Here is a 22858-nt window from a genome sequence, read left to right on the forward strand (position 1 = left end):
ATTGATTCAGACAGTTTTGGTCCATTTGTGTGTAATCATGTAGTGCTGCCTCTAGCAGCACTTTTACTGTAGCTGTTATGGATAATAAGTACAATGTGTGTGGAACAGTTTAAGAGAACAGGTTTGAATTTTTTCAAGTCTATTTTGATACACTACTCACTTGCCATATGTACACTGAGAGAGTTATTATTGCTGTAATGATTTCTCCTGTCCTTACTGGCCATTAAGCAACTCCTCCTTGAGCTGGATTTATACTCGGGGGGTTAATGGTAGGTTATGATTTATGTTTTAGTGTTGGATTTCACCCGTTGATATCACCACTGTAACATTAGATGGATGTAGCATACCTGATTGGACTGTATCATGTTTTAAAGGATATGGCTGGTGATTCTCCATATTTTTCTTATCGTCAACAAATCTCATGTGCAGAGCCAAGCCAACAATGAACTCACCCTAATTACAAGTGTTGTGTGTGCATCCAAAGCCTGATATATTGTCTTCCTCTGTGCTGTAAACCTCTATTGTTGTCCAAGAACTATTAAAAACATCAATGAGCCACACTGTTGCACTTGGTGACATGTTCATGGTAGTTTGTTTAGAAATGGCTGTATGCCGTATACAGAAGTACTCTCCGGAGACTAAAAACATGATCACTGTTATTAGTCTTTGGATTTGCTTAACCTGCAGTCAGTCAGGGAAAACCTTCTAAAAATTTCAAAAAAACAATTCCTACAATTTCTGTCCACAGTTAACATGGTTAAATGGGTTTTGTGTTTCTTTTTTTTTTAGACAAACAAAGGGGATGAGCTTTCCAATCGAATCCAGAGGATGCTGGGCAGTTATGAAGATGTGAATAGTCCCAGTCCCTTAGCCATTGAGCCCTTACCCGTTCCTACTTATGTAACCCTCTCACAGTCAGATCAGGGTCAGCTGAAAACAGATAAATCAACCAAACCTCCATTCCATAACCAGGCCCATTACATGTCCACCCAAAGCCAAACAGGCCCTCCTAGTAACAGTTACTCCTCTCAGCCCATGAGGGCGTCCACTGCCTCCTCTTCTCCTAACCACCATGGACATTCATCCACTTTGTCTAAGGCTTCCTTGAACCACAGTCAGCTCAGCCACTCAACACATCAACAAAAGAAGAGTGAAGCCTTCTCAGATCTCAGGGAGCGTGTCAGCCTTCCTCAGGAAATGTCTGCTCAGGCTCCTGATGCTAAGCCGCTACCCTTCCTACATTCCAGTGACCATATCAAAACGGAGCCCAAAGACACACACACTAAGGACACCTTTGATTTCCATCATCTTCAAGGGTCCACAGATCACCCTTCTGCTAGCACCATGGATGTTTCCACAGTAAATCTTAAGCAGTCCCCTAAAGATGCATCTCTGCCTCAAGCCAACAAAGGTAACACACTACCCTCGCAGACCTTCCCTCCACTCCTGTCGTCTAAGCAGCCCAGCGTAGTCATGACCCAGAAGCCAACAGCGTATGTGCGGCCCATGGATGGTCAGGACCAGGTGGTCAATGAGTCACCTGAGCTCAAGCCTTCACCAGAGCCATATGTACCTCTCCCAGAGATGATAATCAACAAACCTGACCTGGGCAAAACAAAGATACTGCCACAGTTTTTGGAGGTGAGTGTATTATTTTAGATCTCATAACTGTAATATTATATTTTAAATGTAATATGGATTGTAAGATGAGCGGGTAGCACTTAATAGTAACCAGATACACTAATGGGAAAAATAATATTAATAAAATAGCTGGGAGATCATATAGAAAGCTGAAGTCTAATTCTAGGCTCTCTGTGGCAACTCGACGGGCCCCAGCCTTAAACCCTCAATGGTCTTGTACTTGTGGGAAACTTGTTGGCTAAAAACTGGAAATATTAAATACAACAATATTAGAAAAAAGTTCTAAGAGTATACAGCCAAACTAGCAGCTCCATGAGGCTGTAAAGAGGAACAGCAGTGCTTTGAGATAAATGCTAACATTCTCACAGTGACAATGATGTTTGTCATTATAATGTCACAATTTCAGTTTAGTGTGTTAGCATGCTAGCATTTTCTAATTAGCACTAATCACAAAGTACAGCTGTGGCTAATGTGAATGTCGCAAGAATTCATTGTTTGGGAACCATGATTGCCTTTACCAAATTTTGTACCAATCCATGTAGTAGAGATATTCCACCAATTAACTGAAAACCTTGACCTGCTGGATGCGCTAGATGAAAAGTCAGATGATCGACAGAGTCCTTAGGATTCATCCTCTGTGGACCATAAATGTTTGTACACAATTTCATGTCAATCTGTCCAATAGTTGTTAAGACTAAAATGTACTATCCTCATCCTGACAAATGGAGTGAAGCACAAGGCAAGGTTATGTTGCCGTGCAGGATTGTTAGTAATTTGCATTATTACAAATGTGCAGAGTGGTTTTGAATTTGATCATTTACATTTTGGTGAAGGACCTGGAAGTTCTGGTTTTAATGTCTCTATAAACAAATGCAAAAATTTTTAAAAAAACATATAGTATACTGTTAAATGTAAAGTTAGGACCTGAAGCAAAGGATGTATTATCCAGTACTTTGAGTGCATATTAGTCCTTTTTTTAAAGAAATATTAAGCTATTTTGAACAAAATGTTGAACAAAACAAGATATTTAATGTGCTCTAACATATTGTGATGGTATTCGATAACAAAAATAATTGTGAGTTGCAGCCCTGATATTTTCCTCCTTAGTAATACATATATTGTGATGTATCGTACATAATTATCTTGAAATATAACATGTGCCACCGACTCTTGTGTGCGGTACTTCCAGTGACTGGGGGAGGTGACAGGACAAGGGAGGTCGTACTTATTAACAGTTTCTCAACGCTGTTGTCTAAGCTTTGATTATACTGTACTATGGGCTAAGAGGATTGTGCGTCTGCTGATCTCAGGATGTTCTCTGAAACCTCTTCATAGTTTTGATATTTCTGCTTGACTGTTCAGGCGTTTAAAAGGATCTTAGACTTTCTTTGTTTTGGAGAATTTGGCTGAACTCCAGTTAAACTCTATTCATCGGTTTTCTGTCACACAGCTACACACAACCCTTGCACCTGCAGCCCTCCACACCCCCCTTATTCTCCTGCAGCAGCACAGCAGAGCTGAATAAGCTGCCGTTTTCACTGCTAAGACTTATCCTGTGCAGGATGGCTATAGGCAATGAGTCTTTTCCCTATTTCTTATCAACTGTTTACATATATAAGCATGTTATTCCCAATACTGGTCAATACAAAGATGTCACTGGTCAGAGAGCAGACTTCCTTGTACACAAACAACATAGACAAATGTCAATCAGGCATCTAGGTTGCAGTTGAACTGGTGTGACAAGTGAAAATGTTGATCTTTATTTGCATATGCAACCAAAATAGTCACACTGATGGTATTTGCATTTCACAAAATGGAAAACGCATTACAGAAAAAGTAGGAGCATTTCAGTAGTACATTAAGTGCAAATTTTGTTGTCGTCTTGGGAAGTATTGTTTTACACTTTAGCTCCACTGCACTGTTAATATATCAATGTTTCCTGTTAATATAATTGCATGTTGTGTCATCTGCTGCCACATACACCAGTATGCTTGCCGCATACACCATGTTTACACATACCACACGTGTATGTATGTGGCAAGCAGCCTGTGGTATGTGTTTTGTGTGTGTATTTGACCTTAGCTGCCTCCGATAACTTCACCCCTGGGCTCAGCATAACAATAAATGAGCTTTGTCACCAACTTACATAACTGCTCTGGGGGCCCATTCACTCTGACCTTATCTCAAACACTGTCCATTCAGAAGGAAAAACTGAAAGAGAGGCCTGAAAACAAACTGAAATGCAGCCTGTTGACTCATTCACACACAGTATTTATCGGACGTCGGGTCAGCCTACGTCGCTGCCTGATGCTGCGTATTGTGTCACTCATATACTGTAGTGTTAAAAGCTGTAGTTAGTGGTGATGCTGAAAGGTTGGCATTATATTGAAAGATTTTTCTAATGTTTTGTCCACCCCCGTTTTATACAGTATACATGGGGGGTAGGGGAGGCAGAATATAAAAATCTATGTTTTCACACAGAGTGTAAGGTTTCTAAGTTGGTCTACTCCTCTATTTGATTGGAGATGTTTTCAATAACTTCTAACATTTTTAATATTTGCCAGTTAAAAAATATTTGTCTCAATATTTTATGTTGATCTTGCAGGGGGGGGGGTGGGAGTGGGAGTGGGGGCAGAGACTCAGTAGCCAGACACTTCTCCGTTCTCTGTCTAGGAGCGGCTGAGATTGACACTAAAATGAGAATAGCTGAGCCATCTTAAAGGTCAGTCCACCTTAAGTGAGCCTGGCTAAGCCATTGTAACTAACTTTGGGGCTCACCCCCTTCACTTTTCCAGCAGTTGGGGAAACAATGGAGACTTTTCTTTGTCTTGAAAAGCTGCAGCATTCATTAACTGACACACTGTGGCCTGTACTGTACATTTAGTGCCAGATTTTTACATTTATGCACTACCCTATTCTTTGAAGGAGCTACGCTATAGGAGTTTCCCAGACAATGACAAAGAGGTTGACTCACATTTCGGAACATCGCTTCACAGAGACTCCAAAATGGTATTGATTTCCGAATGAATGGATATTTGACGTTATTTTTGGCATTAAAAACAAGATTCTTTTGGCCTGGCGAGGGTACTCGTTGGTCTGGCGGCCCGCCAGGCTTGTGCAATTATAGGGGAAACACTGAAGATAAGTACTCTTGTACTACAAATGACAATACCCTTACTAGGGAAAGATATGCCCTTATGGGCCTGTATATTTGCCTGGACGATATGCACCTCATCAGCAACAAGGAGTGAGCAATCTGAGATGTTACTGGAGGTAGGATAAAGGCAGATTTTACCAGCAGATTTTTTTAAAGTTTGCCCAGCCAAATACCATAAATGGTTTACCCTGTAAAACGTTAGCTGCTCAACAAATCCTCCTATGTTTGGTCTTCATTTTATAATTGCTACCAGGTTTTTCACTGTTTTCAGAAACTCATTATTATTCCTCTCCTCTCCACAGACAAGAACAAATGAGGCTCAGTGTGTTGAGGACATCTTGAGGGTAAGTCCAGCTGTTTAAATTCTCATTTTCAGTCGGCTGTTGTCTTCTGCCATTTTAATAATGTAAACATGGCAAGGGCTTACAGTATTTACATCTTACATTTGAGTTCAAAACATCTAAACCATTTGCTGTTTACACAAATATACATGATTACTGACTCACACATACGTAGCCCACCCATACAGCATTCACAAGTACATCTGCACACAAATACAAACATTAAGTGTACTTACACTTATTGTATTTCTATATACATTGTGAGACTCAGACTTTTGTTCTAAATATTTTCTATATCCTGGATACCCATATCATGGTGCATTAAAAACAAGCATTAGAACTTACATTAATGAAAATAATTGACCTCTGAGTTCATTTTCTTTGGAAATAAATGGTTTTAAAATCATTCTCATAACATGCAACCCCTCCCCTCCCCCAATATGCCAAACCCATATGGTTGGGAGCTGGTGTATAGATGTGATTTTCCCCACAATAGCAAAGTTGTCAGAACTCCAACAAGTGCCTAATCTAACCAGTCCACTGTGGATGGTGTTTCTTTTCCAGTTTCTTTGGGTGTTTTTAGTTGCTTACAATTACAAATACCTTGCTCAATGAGGCTACATTTCCAGTAGCTGCTTCACAGTTAAAGCATTCCAGTGGTTTCCTGTTGACTTGTACAGTTTGTGTTAATAGTAGTTTAACAGCGGTAAACTTCATTACAGCTCTGATAGTGCAGCAAATGAGAGCGAGAGGGCCTGTAATCAAGGAATTATTTGCTTATTCTCACAAAATTGGTCTGTAGTATCATCTTTTACAGGTTTATGAGGGCATTTTTTCTGTCATGCTGAGATCCAACAATCTGTAGTCAGAGTGCAGGTTGTAGCTGATGTAACAAAATTTGGCTGTGCACATGTTGCGTTTTCAAATACCTGCATACTTCTAGTTGCTCAACGACCCCGTGAACTTGAGAAACTGCTGAGAAACTGACTTTTTCTTCAGCTTTTTTTTCTGTGCTGGATCAACAGTATTTTCTGTATCAGTGCTTTTGTGGGCATTCTCAGTTGTGCACTCACCTCACAACTCCACTAAGTTTCCAAAGATTAACTCGTGGGCCAATGAAAAAGTACCAACATTAAGACTGTTTTAACATTTTTATTCCTCAATTATTTTCGGAATTACTCCAATCCCTGTGTTATGTTTTTATAATATTATTTTAAAATGATCTAGCAGCATATTTTGGCTTTGCAGTAGACTTAGCATATTAATTTCACTTACAAAGAGTTGTCAGTTAGATACCCAGTGTAGTATTGTGCCTCTGCTAGCCTTCAGAGCAGCTTGGATTCATCTGGGTATGGACTCAACAAGATGATTGATGATTTGAGTTTTATGTGGAAATTATTGCATTTTGCAGCTGAATAGTGAACAGCTGCACAGTCTTGCTGCCAACAGTCCTGTTAACCTTATCCCAAATATGCTAGAATAAGACCATGGTACTTTGCAGGTCACGCAATCAAATATTAAAAAATTCTGACTGTTTCATTTCAAACTTTTAACATTTTAGGAATAAACATGATCAGCTGTGCCTGTCTGATACTTCATTCTGATTAGGCATTTTTGAAATCATATCAGAGGCTCTAAACTCGTCTGACCAAGCCTCGTTGGTCCTTATCTGATGCTGCTGTGCCCTTTACCTTTCTCGTTCTTTGCTGACAATGATGCTCCACATGGTCTTCGACTTTTGTACGTCATTCGACTCAGATTAGTGTTGCATTCTGATAATAATATGAACCTCAGTGTTGAAGTTAGAGGTCTGGTTGTTGCTTGTCTGTTTCTTCTTGCTATTCTCTTCTGAGCCCACTCAACCACAAGCTGTTTACATCGTTACAACGCTGGTATTGTTTGCTTTTTGCACAATTCTCAATAAATTCTTGAAATGTTTGCTCATAAAATATGTTTTGGAGATGCTAGGGCAAATAACACGCCATGTTCAAAGTTACTGAGTTCACTCATTCTGTCCATTTTGTTTGTTGTTTAAATTATGACATGCAAATGATTTATTTCATGATATCAAATCTTAATTATGGTAATAGTTCAAGCCTTCCAGAACTATACAACTTAAATCAAGATTCCTAAGACCAGGTTTCCCACTCGTCAATCAAAAGTTTCAGTGATGCCTTCCCCTATGTATCCTCTTGTTGGTAGCTGATATTAGGGGAACCTACAGTAGCATGATCTTCTGCTGCTGTAGCCCATCCACTTTAAAGTGGATATGAAGCAGTCCATGAAGTTAACATGATTTACTAAAAGGATTTCCACTCTAATCAACAATTATATAACTAACATGACAAATATAAACATATAAAAGAAAACAGAAACTCCATTATATCTTTCGTGGCAAAGGCACAACCATCTTGCAGCACTATAACCAATGACGTCATAGGGTTGGTTGAACTAGCTGAGTTAAACAGATACAACGGTAGAGACGGTGAAAGATGGAGACTGGGGAGCCACAGGACAGAGGAAGACAAAAAGGGGGCCACTTTTGTATTGCTCCTGGATGTACAAATGAGTTTTATAAAGCCAAGGACAAAACAGTCCATTTTCTTAAACTGCTGCGTTAGCAAGTGGCACTAAAGAGAGAGAGCCTCCGATGGGCAATGACTCCAAGGTTTGTAGTAAACTTTTTTTTTTTTCTAGCTTGAAGTTGCTCCATCTGTTTTCAATTTTACTGTCTATAACGTGTGCTCTACCGACCACCCAACATACTCTTGACAATAGCGGTACAGAGTCATTGAACACATCCTTCACTCCAAACGGCAGCACTCATGAACACCTGTTCTCCCCCCACATCCAACCCCCACCCCATCACAGCCATGACATACAGTCCGACACACAGTCAGAGCCTAAAGATTTCCATAGCATCTCTGCAGCAAAGGATTTATGCGTTGAGAGCTTGGCTATACAATATAGCAGCCAAAATGACTTATCAGTCTTATCTGAATTCAGTTTGAGGTGGAAAGGTGACGAAAATGGACCGCAACCATTATAAACACCCGGGCCTGAGAGTATTCACCTAAAAGTCACGTTATTCCACACCATACATCATTTGATTCCTCAGCTGATGCAAACCTCCAAAGAAATATTTCTTACTATGACGTTTTCCAAAGCAGTCAGTCAGGCTCACACTTCAGACACTCCAGACCTTAGACTCCAAACTTAAATAATACACAGATGTTATCCCCTTAATTCTGTTATCTTCCTCACCATCATCTTCTAATTGCAATGCGTGCAATAAAGTTTCTTAGCATGTGAGATAGCTAGCTTTTCCTTCACATGACCTAACCGCTGAAAAGGTCACACATATCTCGTGGCAAAATTTAAAAAGTAGGGTTGTAGTAGAAGTTTGTAGCCATCAAGAACCAATTTAGGCTTAATATTTTACTTTTGGATTAATATCTTACTTTTTAACCTCAAAGTGTTGATCGTCTGATTGTCCATCCAGGAAACCGCTGGAGGCCTGACTTGTTTTTGTTGGTTTTTTTTTACCACCATCATTTTTAATTGGCTAATGTCAGCTCTACCTGCTCACTACTGCACTGGTTTTATTCATGACCAACATGACCATAACACTAATAAATCAACAGTATGAACCAATAGTAGCGACAGTAGGCCAAATAATATATTTATGCATATGGCAATTTTTCAGTATTTCAGTCTAGTCTAACTTTTGCTTTTTACCAAAGGTATATTTTAGATGCCGTCAGTTGATAATCAGTCTCTAAAAACTAGTATGAGTAACTATTATAGCATAAGATAAAGACCAGAATAGAAACTAGACATTACTAAAAATTTCAATCGGAGCCTGGAAATGCTTCTAACTTTCCAAATGTTATCGGACCAAATGGATCAAAGTCTGATAGTGAAACAAGTCATTTCGCAGGAGTTATTAAGCTCAAAAAAATGTATCCACTGTTTCGCTCCTTTTCCCATGATTGTGTGTGTGGGGAAAAATGCTTTTTGTGCTCAAGGCAGAGTTGTAATTCAGTTAAACTTTCACGGTTTGGCCACTATGTCAAATTGGCTTCAAAGTCTGACGCACTTCCTGGGGGCTTGAGCTAGATAGCTAGGTAGTTGCTAGGTACGAAAATAAATTTGTCATATCTGTAGTTTTAACAACTTTATAAAACATGATTTTAGGCAAGGTGGTTTTCAAATGCATTTGGGCACAACCATTGCCAAAACATGAACGTCTCATGTCCCCTTTAAGGTTTGATGTGATGTGCATTCAGAGAAGGTCACTGTCGTGTTTGGCTGTAATTTTCAACTTTAAAACTGTACAGACTGTGTTTTATTTATTCCTTGTAAATTGAAGATACTGCATGAAAATTCCAAGAGGAAACAACCACCAACAGTCATGTGTTCAGAGTTGTTTAGATCATGCGTCTTTCCGCTTTTACTGTGTAGAACAGTGACTGAACCTCTGATGCTGTTGGCATGTTTTATATTGAGTTGAAGACACATGAGTCTGTGTTAAGAGGACCTAGTTGTGCCAGTTGCACCTCACAAAATGACCACAGGATGTACGGTATGTTTGTATGTACAGTACATCGCATAGTATACAGGTCACAATGAATTATATACGTGTCACCTTTATTCAGTGAAATAAAATAACATTATGCATTTATTACTCATTTGATATAAAACTTACATATTATTAATTAATAGATTGATTAATTGTTTGGTCTATAAAATGTCAGAAGATAGTGAAACATGTGCGTCACAGTCATCACATGTCTCCATACGTCTTATGTCCAAAACACAATGATTCAGTTTACTTACATAAAACAGAGAAAAGCATCAAATGCAGTCAAATGAGACGCCGAAACCAGGGAATGTTTAGTGTTTTTGAAAAATGACTTGAAAGATTAATCGATTTTCAAAATAGTTGCCAATAATTTTTCTGTCAATTGACTAATCCATTAATCGACTTATTGTCGCAGCATTAATCATAAAAGAACAATTGGTTTTGTTGGAGATTTCTAGAATATATTTTTATATTTAATTTATAGGAACATTCAAATTCATTGTTATTCTTTTTCACAGGAACTAAGGTGATACTTTTTATGTTAAATGTGAGCATGCTTCGGTTCTTCAAGTTGTAAAGAAAGAGAAACTATTATGTGCCCATTACTTAATCTAAAATACATGTGGGGACAACTTAACTGGAATTTTTTTTTTTTTTTACTGGACAAGACAGACATCAGTGAAAGTGCAACCACACCCACGTGTATTGATTCCTATTTCATATAGAATACTGCATGTTTTGTATCGAGGCTCTACTTAATAGGCTCATTAACACATTTCACTTTTTTTTTCCCCCCTGTAGGAAATGACCCACTCGTGGCCTCCTCTCCTGACAGCTATACACACACCTTTCACAGAAGAACCCTCCAAGTCCCCTCTCGCAGCCAAGGTAAGAGCTTAAAGGCTGATAATTATTAAAGTGTTTCTTGATTTATGCTCACTGCTGCCCATGTGTATATAGGAGGAGGGTTTTGGTTAAACTAATCTTCTTGCAAAACCTGCCCTGCAGCATTGGCTTACCAGTTGAATGCCACTGAATGAGAGGGTGGAGGACTAAACCCTAAGTCTTGTGACACACAAAATAGTATTATTTTTTTTTTTAAATTTCAACTGAAGCTAATGCCATGCTTTCATGAAGTCCAAGTTACCAAACTCAAGTGCATATTTTTCAAATAACTAGTCTCTTTAAGTGCAAAAATCCCTATCAGATTTTGCAAAGAAAGCGTCCATTTCTGTGGTGTGGTGAAGGGATAATCACTGGCAGTTGTGTGTTGGCTCTGGTGCCAGAATCAGTATGCCAACAACACTGCAGCTGTGCGGTGGCTTTCCCCATTATCAGATACTTTACTGAGCACATTCATGCTTTGCAAAGGATGAACCCTTTCCATTTTGGACGCATAATAAGGCACCAACTAGTGGTCATCCTGAGGTCAAATTGTCAGCTATTGTTCACAAGAAATGGACTCACATATGACTGAATTTTGATTACATTTGCTTAGGATACTCATGGTGCATAGAGGATGTGTTTGCTGACCCTTTGAACCTTCCTGTAACATTTCAAATTTCTATTTTGGACACTGAGCTTTCCTCTTGCACCACTCTCAGGTCAAATTATCAAATTTTACACACAAGGTATGGTATCTTATAATGTAACCAGCAGATTTGTCATGAATTTTGATTATCCTCATAAGAAATCAATCCTTTTTAAAAGCCCTGTAGCCTTTTTCTGCACACCACACACAGGACAAAATTTTCACCACCTGCTCAGCAAAATCATCAAGTTATAAGGCTACAACTAATAATACCTTGAATCTTGTGTCTTGAATATTGAAGCATATGCCTGTTTTTTTTTTAGTTTAGTGTAAATGTAGTTACAATGTACAAATCTAAATCATGCAGAAGTATGACTCAGATGAAAGCTTTCTTGTTGTTTTTCTCTGTCTTCACAGGAAGCAGAGCATGTCTCTTCATGTCCAGGACAAAGTGAGTAATGAGGGAATGACGCAGAGTAGAATTTAAGGGCAGGACAAAGATGATAACATGATGATAAGTGAAAAAAAACCCAACAAATAGTTAAATAGAAATTATGTAACTGCATCACGGAAGATCGACACTGAATGAAAAGCAGTTAGAATCTGTTGTGTCCGTAGTTGACATCAGATGAAACATGTGCTTTACTGCATGTAGACGAAAACTGGAGGTTTGATCATCATTGGTGACATTTGGTGTGACCTAAATCTCTCCTCTCCTCTCCTCTCCTCTCCTCTCCTCTCCTCTCCAATAGTCTCCATTCTATGTTTTCTTTTTTCTTCAAAGCAATGTTTCCATGGCAACTTGTACAACCCCTGTGGCCCATTCTGCAAACTGGCCACAAAATGCCAGAGGGGAGAAACAACCCTACAATTTTCTCTCAAATTAACCTCAGCTAAGAGAAAGCTATGAACATGTAGAGGAGAGGAATAGTAAACTTTCACTATTTTCTATCCTTCTCCTTCACTGATGTCAAATGTTTTGTATCCTTTACACTCCTTTATTTTCATTGACCTTTTAGATTTTTCTTTCACCAGTAGCTTGTTTTCATCCATCACCTACTATACCCATTTCAGCACATTTCCTTCCTCTCTTTTCTTGAATTTTGGTGCTTATCGGTGGATATTTACTCAGTGCAATCCAATACAAAAGCTCATGTTTTGTTGTAAATTTGCAATTACCACCATAATTGAAAATGTATGTAACACTTATTCTATTGTAGGAGATGAACTTTAAAAATGAAGCTCAGGTCAGTCAGTTCAGTCAGTTCAGTATTAAACTTTCATGAAGCAAATTTCATCTTATATCAAGTGATTCTATTTGTCTGACCAGTTATTATCATACTAATGTTTATATAGTAAGTTTTCCAGCAGCATTGGCTAATCTAAGCATGACAAAAATACTTTGTGTCTAGCCTGTGTTTTATTTAAAGTAACATTGAACAAGAACAAGTTTTTTGTGCAAGAGGTGTGGAATTTAGGAAGGTCAGTAGTTTGGGAAATGCTAACAAAACATTCTGGTTACTGTGTTATTATAATGACGCTCACTGACTGCAAATTTACCGGATTGTAGCAATGAAAACACCAGTCTGTTCTTCTTGACATGAGTGATGTAGATATCTTGATTGATTCAGGACTTTAGGAAGTTAATAAAGTACAGCAACTGTTGTACAATCTTTGTTCCAGGAGATTTGGCTGTATGTCATCTGAAGTTGTTTCCTTTTCTATAGATAAAATATTAGATTTTATGTTGAAATAGATGCAATGTTGAATCTACCAGGAAGCGAATGACACTTGGGATGTCTTGGGAGATCACTTTTGACTGCAGATCAGTTTTCTTTCTAGTGTTTTAATAAGTTATAATCTGTAAAATTAGTGATAGTCAGTCAGTGTTTTTTTTACAGTGACATGTACTGTACTTCTGTTTCTTTTGTTGGACTAATATCTATTTTCTTTGATTTTTTTTTTCCAGAAAAGTGTGACTACTCTTCTACAGATCCATCCCATCTCAACCAGAAGAGCTCATCGTAAGTGACATGGGTCTTAAAAAAAAAAAATTCTTTCTTTTTAATTTCAAAATATGACAGAAGACGTGCAACTATGAGAGGCAGAGACAGGGACCACTGACAGTTATGGAACCTGAAAGAGCCAGTTGAGTAATTGATTTTCATGCTACATAATGAAAACAGTGTTTATCAGCTGGTTGCAGTGTGCTGTGAATTAAACTTAGGTCAAACCCCATCTATTGCATCAGTTCACATCAAAAATACATATTTATCAGAAGAAGGCATTGCAACTAAAAAAAAAGCCCAACAAATATTTTTATAAAAACATTTCTAAGATAATCAAAGTACCGATCATTTCTCCTCATCAGTTGTTCCCTAGTACATGATGTTTACTAAATGTATTGTTTAGCAGCACATCTAGGGCATGTAAGCCACAATGTTAGTGACTTCATTATAACAGTAACACTTTTATGTAATATATATTGTGGTGTTTTCTTGCTCTGTATATGTGCTGTAGTTCATTCGAAGCAGCACATTCCAGCGGGGTAGAGTCTGCAAGCTCCAGCGACTCGGAGAGTAGTTCAAGATCAGAGTCGGACAGTGAAAGTGCCACCGAGGAGCCACCTCAACCACCAGCGAGCAGCTCAGTTAAAACTGAGGTAATTTGCTGCTTGTCCTTTTAGTATATTGACACATATTGAATAAAGCGGTTACCCCCCCCCCCTTTTTTTAAAATCTTAATTTGTGTCTATTTATAGCCTGATGCTCCAGCAGTGACCCGCGGCGACTGGCAGTTGGGGAACTGGATCAGGTCCAACCAACAGAACTCCAGCACTGAAAGTCAAGACGTCTCTGAGAGCCCCGCACACAAACAGTTACAGCCTACTCATAGCTCCAAGCACTCCAGTGTAGAGGTGATCGACCCCACCAGGGAGTCTAAACCTCAGCTTTCTTCTCACCAAAAAGAGTTCATTGACAACCTTCCCAAACCCCAGCAGTGTAGTGAAAGCTCTCAGGATGACTATTGCCAGAAAAGTAGCCAAAAACCCCCCTCTGTTGAACTTAACAACTGTACCACTTCCAGGAAACTTTCAGGCAACGCACGCCCCTCCAAACCGGTGAAGGCAGCTTGTTCAGATCACACTGAAGCAGCTCTCAGTGTGAAATCTGAGGAAGTAGTAGCCACACGAGACAAAGACCCCTGTTTCACAGATAGACCCAAGGTGAAAACGAAAACGGGTCATTGCAAGAAAAGCAAGGATAGCGGTGACGCTAAAAGAGACAGTAAGAGGACTTCTAAACACACCTCACTCGACAAGCGAAAGGCTGAATCAGAGCCGCGGTCTGACGTCACGCCGGTCCCGTACGGTCAATGTCCATCTTGTGGTGTGAGATATCCTAACCCCTGCTCCTGCCCCACTCCAAGTCCTGCTCAGCCCGCTCAGCCCGCGCAGCCTGACCAGCTGTCTCTGGCCCCTCCAGTCAGAATCAGTTGTAACATACCCAAGGCAGACACCATCTGCCAGAAGATGCCTCACAAAACTTCATGCCCTGCAACCCCAAAGCACTCAGAGAAGACTGGGCATGCTGCCAAAGGTTCTCGGGATCCCTATAGGCCTCCTAGATCCCTGCTGGTGAAGATTGATCTCAGTCTGCTCTCAAGAGTCCCCCAGACCTCAGGCACTCACCAAAGGATACCCAGCAATACAAAGAGACCGGCCCTGGTCGTAGAGCAAGAAGGAGGAGGCAATGACGCCTCTACAACACACAAACACACCAAAACCAGCAAAAAGAGTATACTTCAAAATGTGAGAAATATAAGGATCACATATATGTACACAGTGAAAGTCCTATTTTTTATTTTTAATCTGTGATTTGATGTCTTCTAGGTTGAGGTAGACAATAAAACTCTTCCCAGGAAGAAACAGAGACTGGATAACAAGAATACCTCATCAACTAATGCTTCTATCAAACTGGAGTAGGTCCACTAAATCACAGGCATCCCATTCATTTATTTAGATAACAGTAACCTTTTTTCATTGTGTGTGTGTGTGTGTGTATGAATCAGTCTTTCCAGTCCAAGAGTCCAATCAGCTCAAACAAGCTCTCTGATCTTTGTCATTTTATAGAAGTTCCAGCAATCCAACGGAGGATCAGGAGAGAAAGAAGGCCAAGAAAAATCCTGTAAATTTGCAGCAGCCTCCAACACCCAAAGACACTAATAAAGACTCAAAGTCACACAAACGCTGTTCTGGGGAGACCCAGGAGTCCAGTAAAGAGGCTGTAAAGAGAAAAGACTCCCACAAGCACAAGAAGAGCAGTGGAAAACACACACAGTGCCCACATGTCGAAAAGGTAACCGTCACGATATGCACACCTACCCCGTGCATATTAAGTTCGTACAGTGCTTCTTTTCCCTAGATGTTAGACGTGTTTCCAGTGAAGAGGGCTTATTAATTAACCTTTTTAGGCCAATTATGACATGAACAGGGAAACTATTTAAATTTTTAACCCATTTTCTGCCTCGCAATGCTAGCAGAAACCCCCAAAGAGCAGCCTTGCCGTCCCATCTTCTTCACAGCCCACCAGGGAAACTGTGACCAACAGGCCTTTGCTCAGATTTGATGACAGGTAAGATTCATTTCTGGGGCTGCTAAGTTGTTCTAAATCACAGTTTTTTTTTTTTTTTATTTGTGTCTCCTCAAAGTCTGCCTGTGTCTCGACCTAGCTGAAACTGCAATAATTCTTCTGTTTCCAGATTTTCCCCTGTGGGGGAAAAATCCTCACAACAGAGACAGTTTTGAGATCTTTCCCACAGACATGTAAAAGACAGTGTCGTTTTTGGCAGCGTATTCCAACCTTTGAAAACAAAGTTTGATGCTACTTGGTGCCACCTAATGGGGACATAATAGAACAGCACTCCTGCTGTGTGTTTAAAAGTGACAGTAAGAGGTAGAACGACTGTCATATTTAGAAAGATGATACAGTGTTTTCACACCTATAAGTGAAAGTATAATCAATTATGTGTCACTGTAATCATTTTAGAGCAACTCTTTATATGAATATGAGCCCATTTTTTCTCCTGTGTGACCTCTCTCTCCTCAACTTTCTTTGAAGGTTTTGGGTTTAAATAACTTTTGCCTGTTTCTGTACACATCAGTATGATCAGACTCAAGGATGCAATGCAACCACAGTGCTACACCCGCATTTGAGCGTAGTGATCATTGCTGTTCTCTATCAGCTGAGTTGATGGGTGATATTTCATTCAGTTGTCTTAACAGTTTTTCATACAAACTGAGATGGTTATAGGTGCAGTTTAAACGCTGAAGTGTATTATGTCAACCACAGTATGTTAGCAGGACAGTGTTTTTTAACCTTTTGTAGTAAATTTAATTTGTTTTGTAAGTTTAAGTTTTTTCAATAACTGATTATCACCAGGAGACTGTCTGATTTTATATAAGCTCTTCACGTTCTTGGAGCCAATTAAAGCCACGACTTCAGTCACAAATTCAAAAAGTAACTCAGTAATTGGCAGTCGACAGAAAACAGATTATTCAGGGTATTTTCAGATTTTAATCAAAATGCTGCCACAGTTTTAATTAAAAGCTGTGCACTTATTTTGTTTCAGTGACAACAACTTTTATCGTGTTATGAATCGTTAGTCATATACTGTAATGTTGTTAGTCACTGCGTCTCTCACCTGCAGGCAATATCCAGTGAAGCATTACATAAAGGAGGCCAAAAGACTGAAACACAAAGCAGATGCAGAGGTAGGTTTCTCTTTTTGTTCGTTTTCTTACATTACTGCAGTTTAAGCAGTAATCCAAGTAGCTAAAAACTATATTCTGTGTGTTTGTTTCTCTCTACCTTCAGTCAGATAAGCTCAGTAAAGCTTTCAACTACCTGGATGCAGCCATGTACTTCGTCGAGAGCGGCATCGCAATGGAAAAAGATCCACAGATTTCAATGTCTTCCTACACTATGTTTGCAGAGACTGTAGAACTCCTCAAGTAAGAGAAACGCGTTCATCATATATTTTCTGCACTATTTTGTAATTATTCATTTGCGTGTTTTCCGACCCATAGAGTGCTAGCTATATAGCATTTTAAGCTATAACATGAAGATGAATGTGATTCCTGCATTAGTTTTACTACCACATTTTCCACTCTCACAGGTTTGTACTGAAACTTAAAAACACAGTGGACCCCTCTGCTCCACCTGCAGAAAAGGACTTTTTAGCTTTATGGTAAGTTGATGATTTTTGTGCCCCCTAACATTACTGGTTAGGATTAGTTTTTGTCTTTCTTTTCTCTGTTTTGGATTTTAAGCTTGCTATCAACTCTTTGTTTCTTATGTAAAGAGGGCAGACTTTGCAGGTTTGATTTTATTCATGTCAGAGATATGTTTATGTTCATGTTGTAGGTTATGCTGCTGTTAAGTTGTAGTGCATTACATTAGAAACTTGCTGAAATATGAGAAACAAGAGCAACTTATTGTATGTATGAGTTACTTCTGATAGCATTTATGTTTACGGGCAGTATAGACATTTTATTTTAATGTTCATTTATAAATCTGCAAGTCAGTTCAGTACATGAGATTTATACTGTAAACTTTGTTTTATTGCTTAATCTTAAACTTTTAAAATAAGAAAAACACTTATTAACAGTAAATTGGGGAATAATTTGTCTGCTAAACCACCTGTGAAGCTTTGACTTTAATATGTTTTTTAGCAGCAGTAACTGGTACATTTGCACCAAACTGTTCTCTAGTTTGGTAAATTATTCTCACACATTTGAATATTTTAGGTCGGATTAGATTCAATTTAATCGTATTATATTGCACACAGTAGGTACCAGTACAATGACATGCATTATCTTTACCTTTTTGCCTTTTTTTTTTCTTTCATGAATCATGTGAATTCTGAATGAATCAGTCATCAATAACGTTTAATTGTGTCTTATAGTTTGAAGTGCCAGTCTCTCCTGCAGATGGCCATGTTTCACCACAAACACAAAACTGCACTCAAGTATTCAAAGACCCTCACTGATCATTTCAATGTAAGTATTAAGTTTTTCCTACAATTATTACTAGTTTTGTAATTGTTTAGGTAACAAACTAATGAACACTAAATGTTCAATGGAAAAGTTTGTTAATATTTCATTTCGTTGATTAAATTTGGACCTTTTTCAGAACTCTGCTCAGGCAACACAGGATCCTTCTGTCTGCACATTAAAGTAAGTCAGCTTTACATTCACTGTTTATCGCTTTAATCTGTCACGGGTGTAGCTTTCTTCTTACCCTCCTCTTCTTTTTGCCTCCGTCTCCGTTAGAGGCATAGACACCCCGTCCCCTACGCCCAACATGCCGTCTCCAGCCAGCACATCCAGCAGCTCAGGTCCTGGCTCCAGCCGCAGCGGGTTGGTTGTGGGCCCTGTTGGCAGCACTGTGGCAGTTCCCCAGGCCATTGAACAAGTGGCATTCACCTATGTCAACATCACTACGTTATTCTTGAGCGCTCATGACATCTGGGAGCAGGCGGAGGAGCTGGCACACAAAGGCAGCGGTAAGAGCGGACGGAAAAGGAGCGGTGTGGCTAAACTTTTCAGCTGAATCTGAATGTGTTGTCAAAATTTAAGAATAAGCTCCTTTATATTCATAGTGGCACATAAAAAATCATCAGAAACCTCTGGTGTAGACAGGAAGTTATGACAAAAATGACTAGAGGTTTTATTCCATGCGTTCTTCCTTGTCCCAACCTGGCAGCCTACATTACCCACAATGCAAGTGACATCACTTGAGGCAATTTGTCAGATTTCACTAAGCTCCCTCTGGAGCCACAAAAGGCTTTATGCTCCTTTTTCCCCACATATGCAGTAGCTACTCCCCAAGACCTGTAAACAGACTTTGATGTGTAAAATCAGTGGATTTCCTCTTTAACAAATAAATGAAGCCAAAAATGTTACAGATTCCATGTTTGAACCAGCGTTGTCAATTATTTTCAGTGGAAAGTAGCTAAAACCTGCTCCGAGAGTTGCTAGATGACATCATGCGATAATTTGCATGTATGTGATGTCTTGATATAACTACATGCTATCATCTCTTCAATATGCATCTAAATCTTCCTCCAATATCAAACTATTTAATTCAGGCTGTTGTATAGACTGTGGAACTGAAGTATGAACAGAAAACAGACACTGGAATAAATTCAGTCTTGTAAATTCTAATTTAACTTAAATAAGTTAAATCATAGAGAATAATAATAAATAAATTAAAAAAAATTACCCAGACAAACAGTGAGGATCAAAGACACACATTCACATCTAATTCATGTTTCTGTCTGGCTGATGATTAGTCGAAAAGTTGTCTGATTTGTTGCTAGGCACTTTTTCAGAAAGGAAAAAAATGTGACTAAAGGAGTCACATTGGTCTGAACGTGTATAATAAGACTATTGATGGAGAATCCTGATAACTAATCATCAGTATGTTAGTGCTGCTAAGAGGAGAATCTTTATGTTAATGAATGTTTTATTATTTCTGTTTGTGTTTCAGGTTTGCTGACAGAGCTGGACACTGTTATGGGCCCGTTGAGTTTAACTTCCAGTATGAGCTCTGTGGTCCGTTACACAAGACAAGGCGTCCACTGGCTACGGCTGGACAGCCACAAGGTAAAGTGACCAACAGTCCGCTCCTCCCGCTAGATGCCTACAAACCCATTTGACGCTGACACCGGTCTCTGGGGTCGACACCAGATTACACATCTGCCAGCTGTGTTTTTCTACTTTCACATGGACATTAACTCATCTCGTCAAAAAAGGGAGACGCAGATGTCATCTCACGTCTGTGGAATTTCCACTTTTGAACATCACACTTGTTCGTTCGTTTGTTCTTCTCTCCATTTCTCTTTCTCTCTGGCACAAAAAAATATGGGCTGCATCTGGTGTCTTTGCAAGATTTAACATGCCTTCCTGTTCTTTTATCATGTCATGGACGAGGCTTTACTGAGGAGTCCCCTCAACTAAATTCAGATGGAAACACATCAAATATAACCAAAAGTGCCGTTTGGTGGCTCTACGATTCTACTCAGCTTTATCACATGGTTGCGATGGTGCAAACACTAACACAGATCTTATTTATTATCATTATTATTATTACGATCACAACACAATTATGATTTGTAACTCACAGACAGTAATCACAAGGTCTGAATGAAAATACCTGGTAAAGGCACTTAAATCATGTCTGAAAAGTATCATGTTTAAACTCAACACCACAGTTTATTTTATTTAATTAGAGATGAAGTTTCCCTGTTTCAGTCTGAATGATTGGTTTGATTTGGATTTTGGATTTTTTTCTTAATCACAAATCACTGTCAGGATCACCCAAGAGTTGTTTTTTTTTATTTTTTTTAGAACATTTCAGCTCCTCACAACATTGGTATCATAATGGTGTTTTTTCCTTTTAAGAGAACAGGTGTGACATGGTTTAATCTTGACTGTAGGAAGTAGAGATCAATCAAACACAGGGACAATGTTGCTGCTAAAAATGGATCAAGTGTGCAAAAGCACCAGGTAGTAATAAAAAAAATAAAAAAAACGTTTAATTTATTCAGTTTAGATAATACTTTAGATAATTCCTGGTTTACATATGTAATTTCAGTTTGCAAATTAGTGTTGTCAGATGTAGAGATTTAACCCTGATACACATCACGTTTGAAACACACTTCTTGTGCAATAAGTATATTGATTTAAAAAAAAATAAAAAAGAAAAGGAAAAAAAAACATGCAACATTCAGACTTATTTGTCCTCAGAAGACTCAAAAAAAAATATTGAAAATAGGTTGAATCATCATATGAGATTATGAAGAGGTTGCCTCATAACAAAGATGAATCTGGACACAGATTATAATCTGCACATGAGTATTGATGAAGAGGAGGCAGAGTAGGAAAGATTGTGATAACCTGTACAACATTATCAGACTGTGTAAAGGATGTAAAGATGCTGTTTTTTCAACATAAGTTGCTTATTAAAAGTTGTTTTGTATCAGATGGAACTGAAGCCTTAATGGATTTCACAGTATAACCATTTCTTAAGTCCGACCTTTTCTGCTTCAGTAAGACGTTAGTTTGACTTTTGTCCGCGTGAGACTGAATGATGATTGGAAGTTTTTTCTGAGAGCTGGTAGACTCGCGCTTCTGATGTCACACTGTTTTGGTTTGTGGTTGACTTCTGCCGCTCGGGGGTCTTAAGAGAGGAGGTGTCATCTTTTTTTTTTTTTTTTTCTGGCTGTAGCGCTGCTGCTGGTAGTTTCAGACCAAAGCAGACTTGATTTTTATCCTCTTCATCTTCGTTTATAAATTTTTTTGCACTTGTGTCCTCCTTCTATTGAAAATCGAACAACAGGCGAGGACAAAAAAAAAAAAAAAAAGAGGGAATAATCTTACACCCGTCTTTCTTTAGGTATAGTGGTGGATATAGTGGTTCACATCGGCCGTATTTGTCAGTTTGAGTTACCTTTTCAATTAAAGTGGGACGACCACCAAGTCATCTAACAGAAACTACAGTCCTGTTCCCTTTATTTGTTTTTTTGCACCGATAAGCTGCTTTCCTGTAAATGTTTCCCATGCTTCTGTTAGGTCGCAAAATGTTTCCTAGATGTGTGGGAGTAGAATAAATGGCCAAAACTATTACGCTTATTAAAGAATGCACTTTTTTTTTTTTTTTTTTTTTTTGAGTATATATTCAGTTAATTTCAGTGTGCTTTTTGGACAAAAGGAAACCCAAGACCGGCAGGACTGTGCTAGTCTTCACTCTTGTTTGTTGTATCTTTTAAATACAAGCAATAAAGTGTGCGTTTTGTTGGCTCAGAAATTAAGTGAGGTGTTGTTATCACAGGCTCTTGCTAATAATACACAAGGGGATACAGAAATAATCAGTATGAAATAATGATGTAGGAAAAGATACATTAGTTTGGACTAGCGCTTTTAAAATAGCGCATTTCTTGAAATGATTGCTTATTGGGGTTTTTGACATTTTTCGCTTGTGCTAAATTCAGTTGGTGTGTTCGTGCAATTGAAACGATAAAAGGGCTATAGAAGGATCACACAGTGTTCCTAACTTTATTTTCTCACATAAATGATAAAGTGATATTTTTTTAAGTAAGGAGCGAGTACACTGGTGCCATGGCATTTGGGATTATTTTTATGTACAGCAGGCTGCTATAGAAATGATCGTTAGAGTCTCTCACCACAATGTCTTCACTGCACACGAGTTGAAACCACCAGTTTTGGCATTTGACATTCATAAGTAGTGCATATTCATATGTTTTTTTTTTTTTTGTCTTGTCTTCCAACCTGTGGCTTTTATTTCCATTATCCTTGACTGTTGGTGCTTCGTTTATGAATTTCTCTGCAACAAGTTTACACTTCTTGTCCAAATAATTATTTACTGGAAAAAATGTTAAGAAAGGCTTTTTGAAGGATGCGTTTTTTCCTTTTTGTGAAATATGTAAAGAATTTGTGTTGCAGTGTACAGAGATGAATAAACACTGGAAAATAATTTGTTGTTTTACTTTTTATTTTTCTCAAAGAAAACAAGAATTAC

The 22858-nt window shown here is 38.6% G+C and overlaps 1 protein-coding gene across 2 annotated transcripts in view; it reads left to right on the forward strand.

Moving 5' to 3' along the window:
* aff1 (AF4/FMR2 family, member 1) overlaps positions 1-22813 on the forward strand; it is a 28550-nt gene extending 5737 nt beyond the window's left edge. Inside the window, exons 3-19 of one of the 2 annotated variants that reach the window (XM_067573508.1) lie at positions 790-1641; positions 5101-5142; positions 10526-10612; positions 11673-11706; positions 13225-13279; positions 13776-13917; positions 14017-15066; positions 15148-15236; positions 15388-15613; positions 15795-15889; positions 16965-17028; positions 17132-17268; positions 17433-17504; positions 18222-18315; positions 18449-18492; positions 18589-18821; positions 19808-22813. In XM_067573508.1, the coding sequence (XP_067429609.1) occupies positions 790-1641; positions 5101-5142; positions 10526-10612; positions 11673-11706; positions 13225-13279; positions 13776-13917; positions 14017-15066; positions 15148-15236; positions 15388-15613; positions 15795-15889; positions 16965-17028; positions 17132-17268; positions 17433-17504; positions 18222-18315; positions 18449-18492; positions 18589-18821; positions 19808-19932 (3441 nt within the window). In that variant the 3' untranslated portion in view covers positions 19933-22813. The remainder of the gene's footprint in view (positions 1-789; positions 1642-5100; positions 5143-10525; positions 10613-11672; positions 11707-13224; positions 13280-13775; positions 13918-14016; positions 15067-15147; positions 15237-15387; positions 15614-15794; positions 15890-16964; positions 17029-17131; positions 17269-17432; positions 17505-18221; positions 18316-18448; positions 18493-18588; positions 18822-19807) is intronic. The other variant, XM_067573509.1, reaches the window with a different exon arrangement.
* Positions 22814-22858: the final 45 nt, after the last annotated feature.

Source organism: Thunnus thynnus, chromosome 19 (assembly GCF_963924715.1).
Source record: "Thunnus thynnus chromosome 19, fThuThy2.1, whole genome shotgun sequence".
Classification (NCBI taxonomy): domain Eukaryota; kingdom Metazoa; phylum Chordata; class Actinopteri; order Scombriformes; family Scombridae; genus Thunnus; species Thunnus thynnus.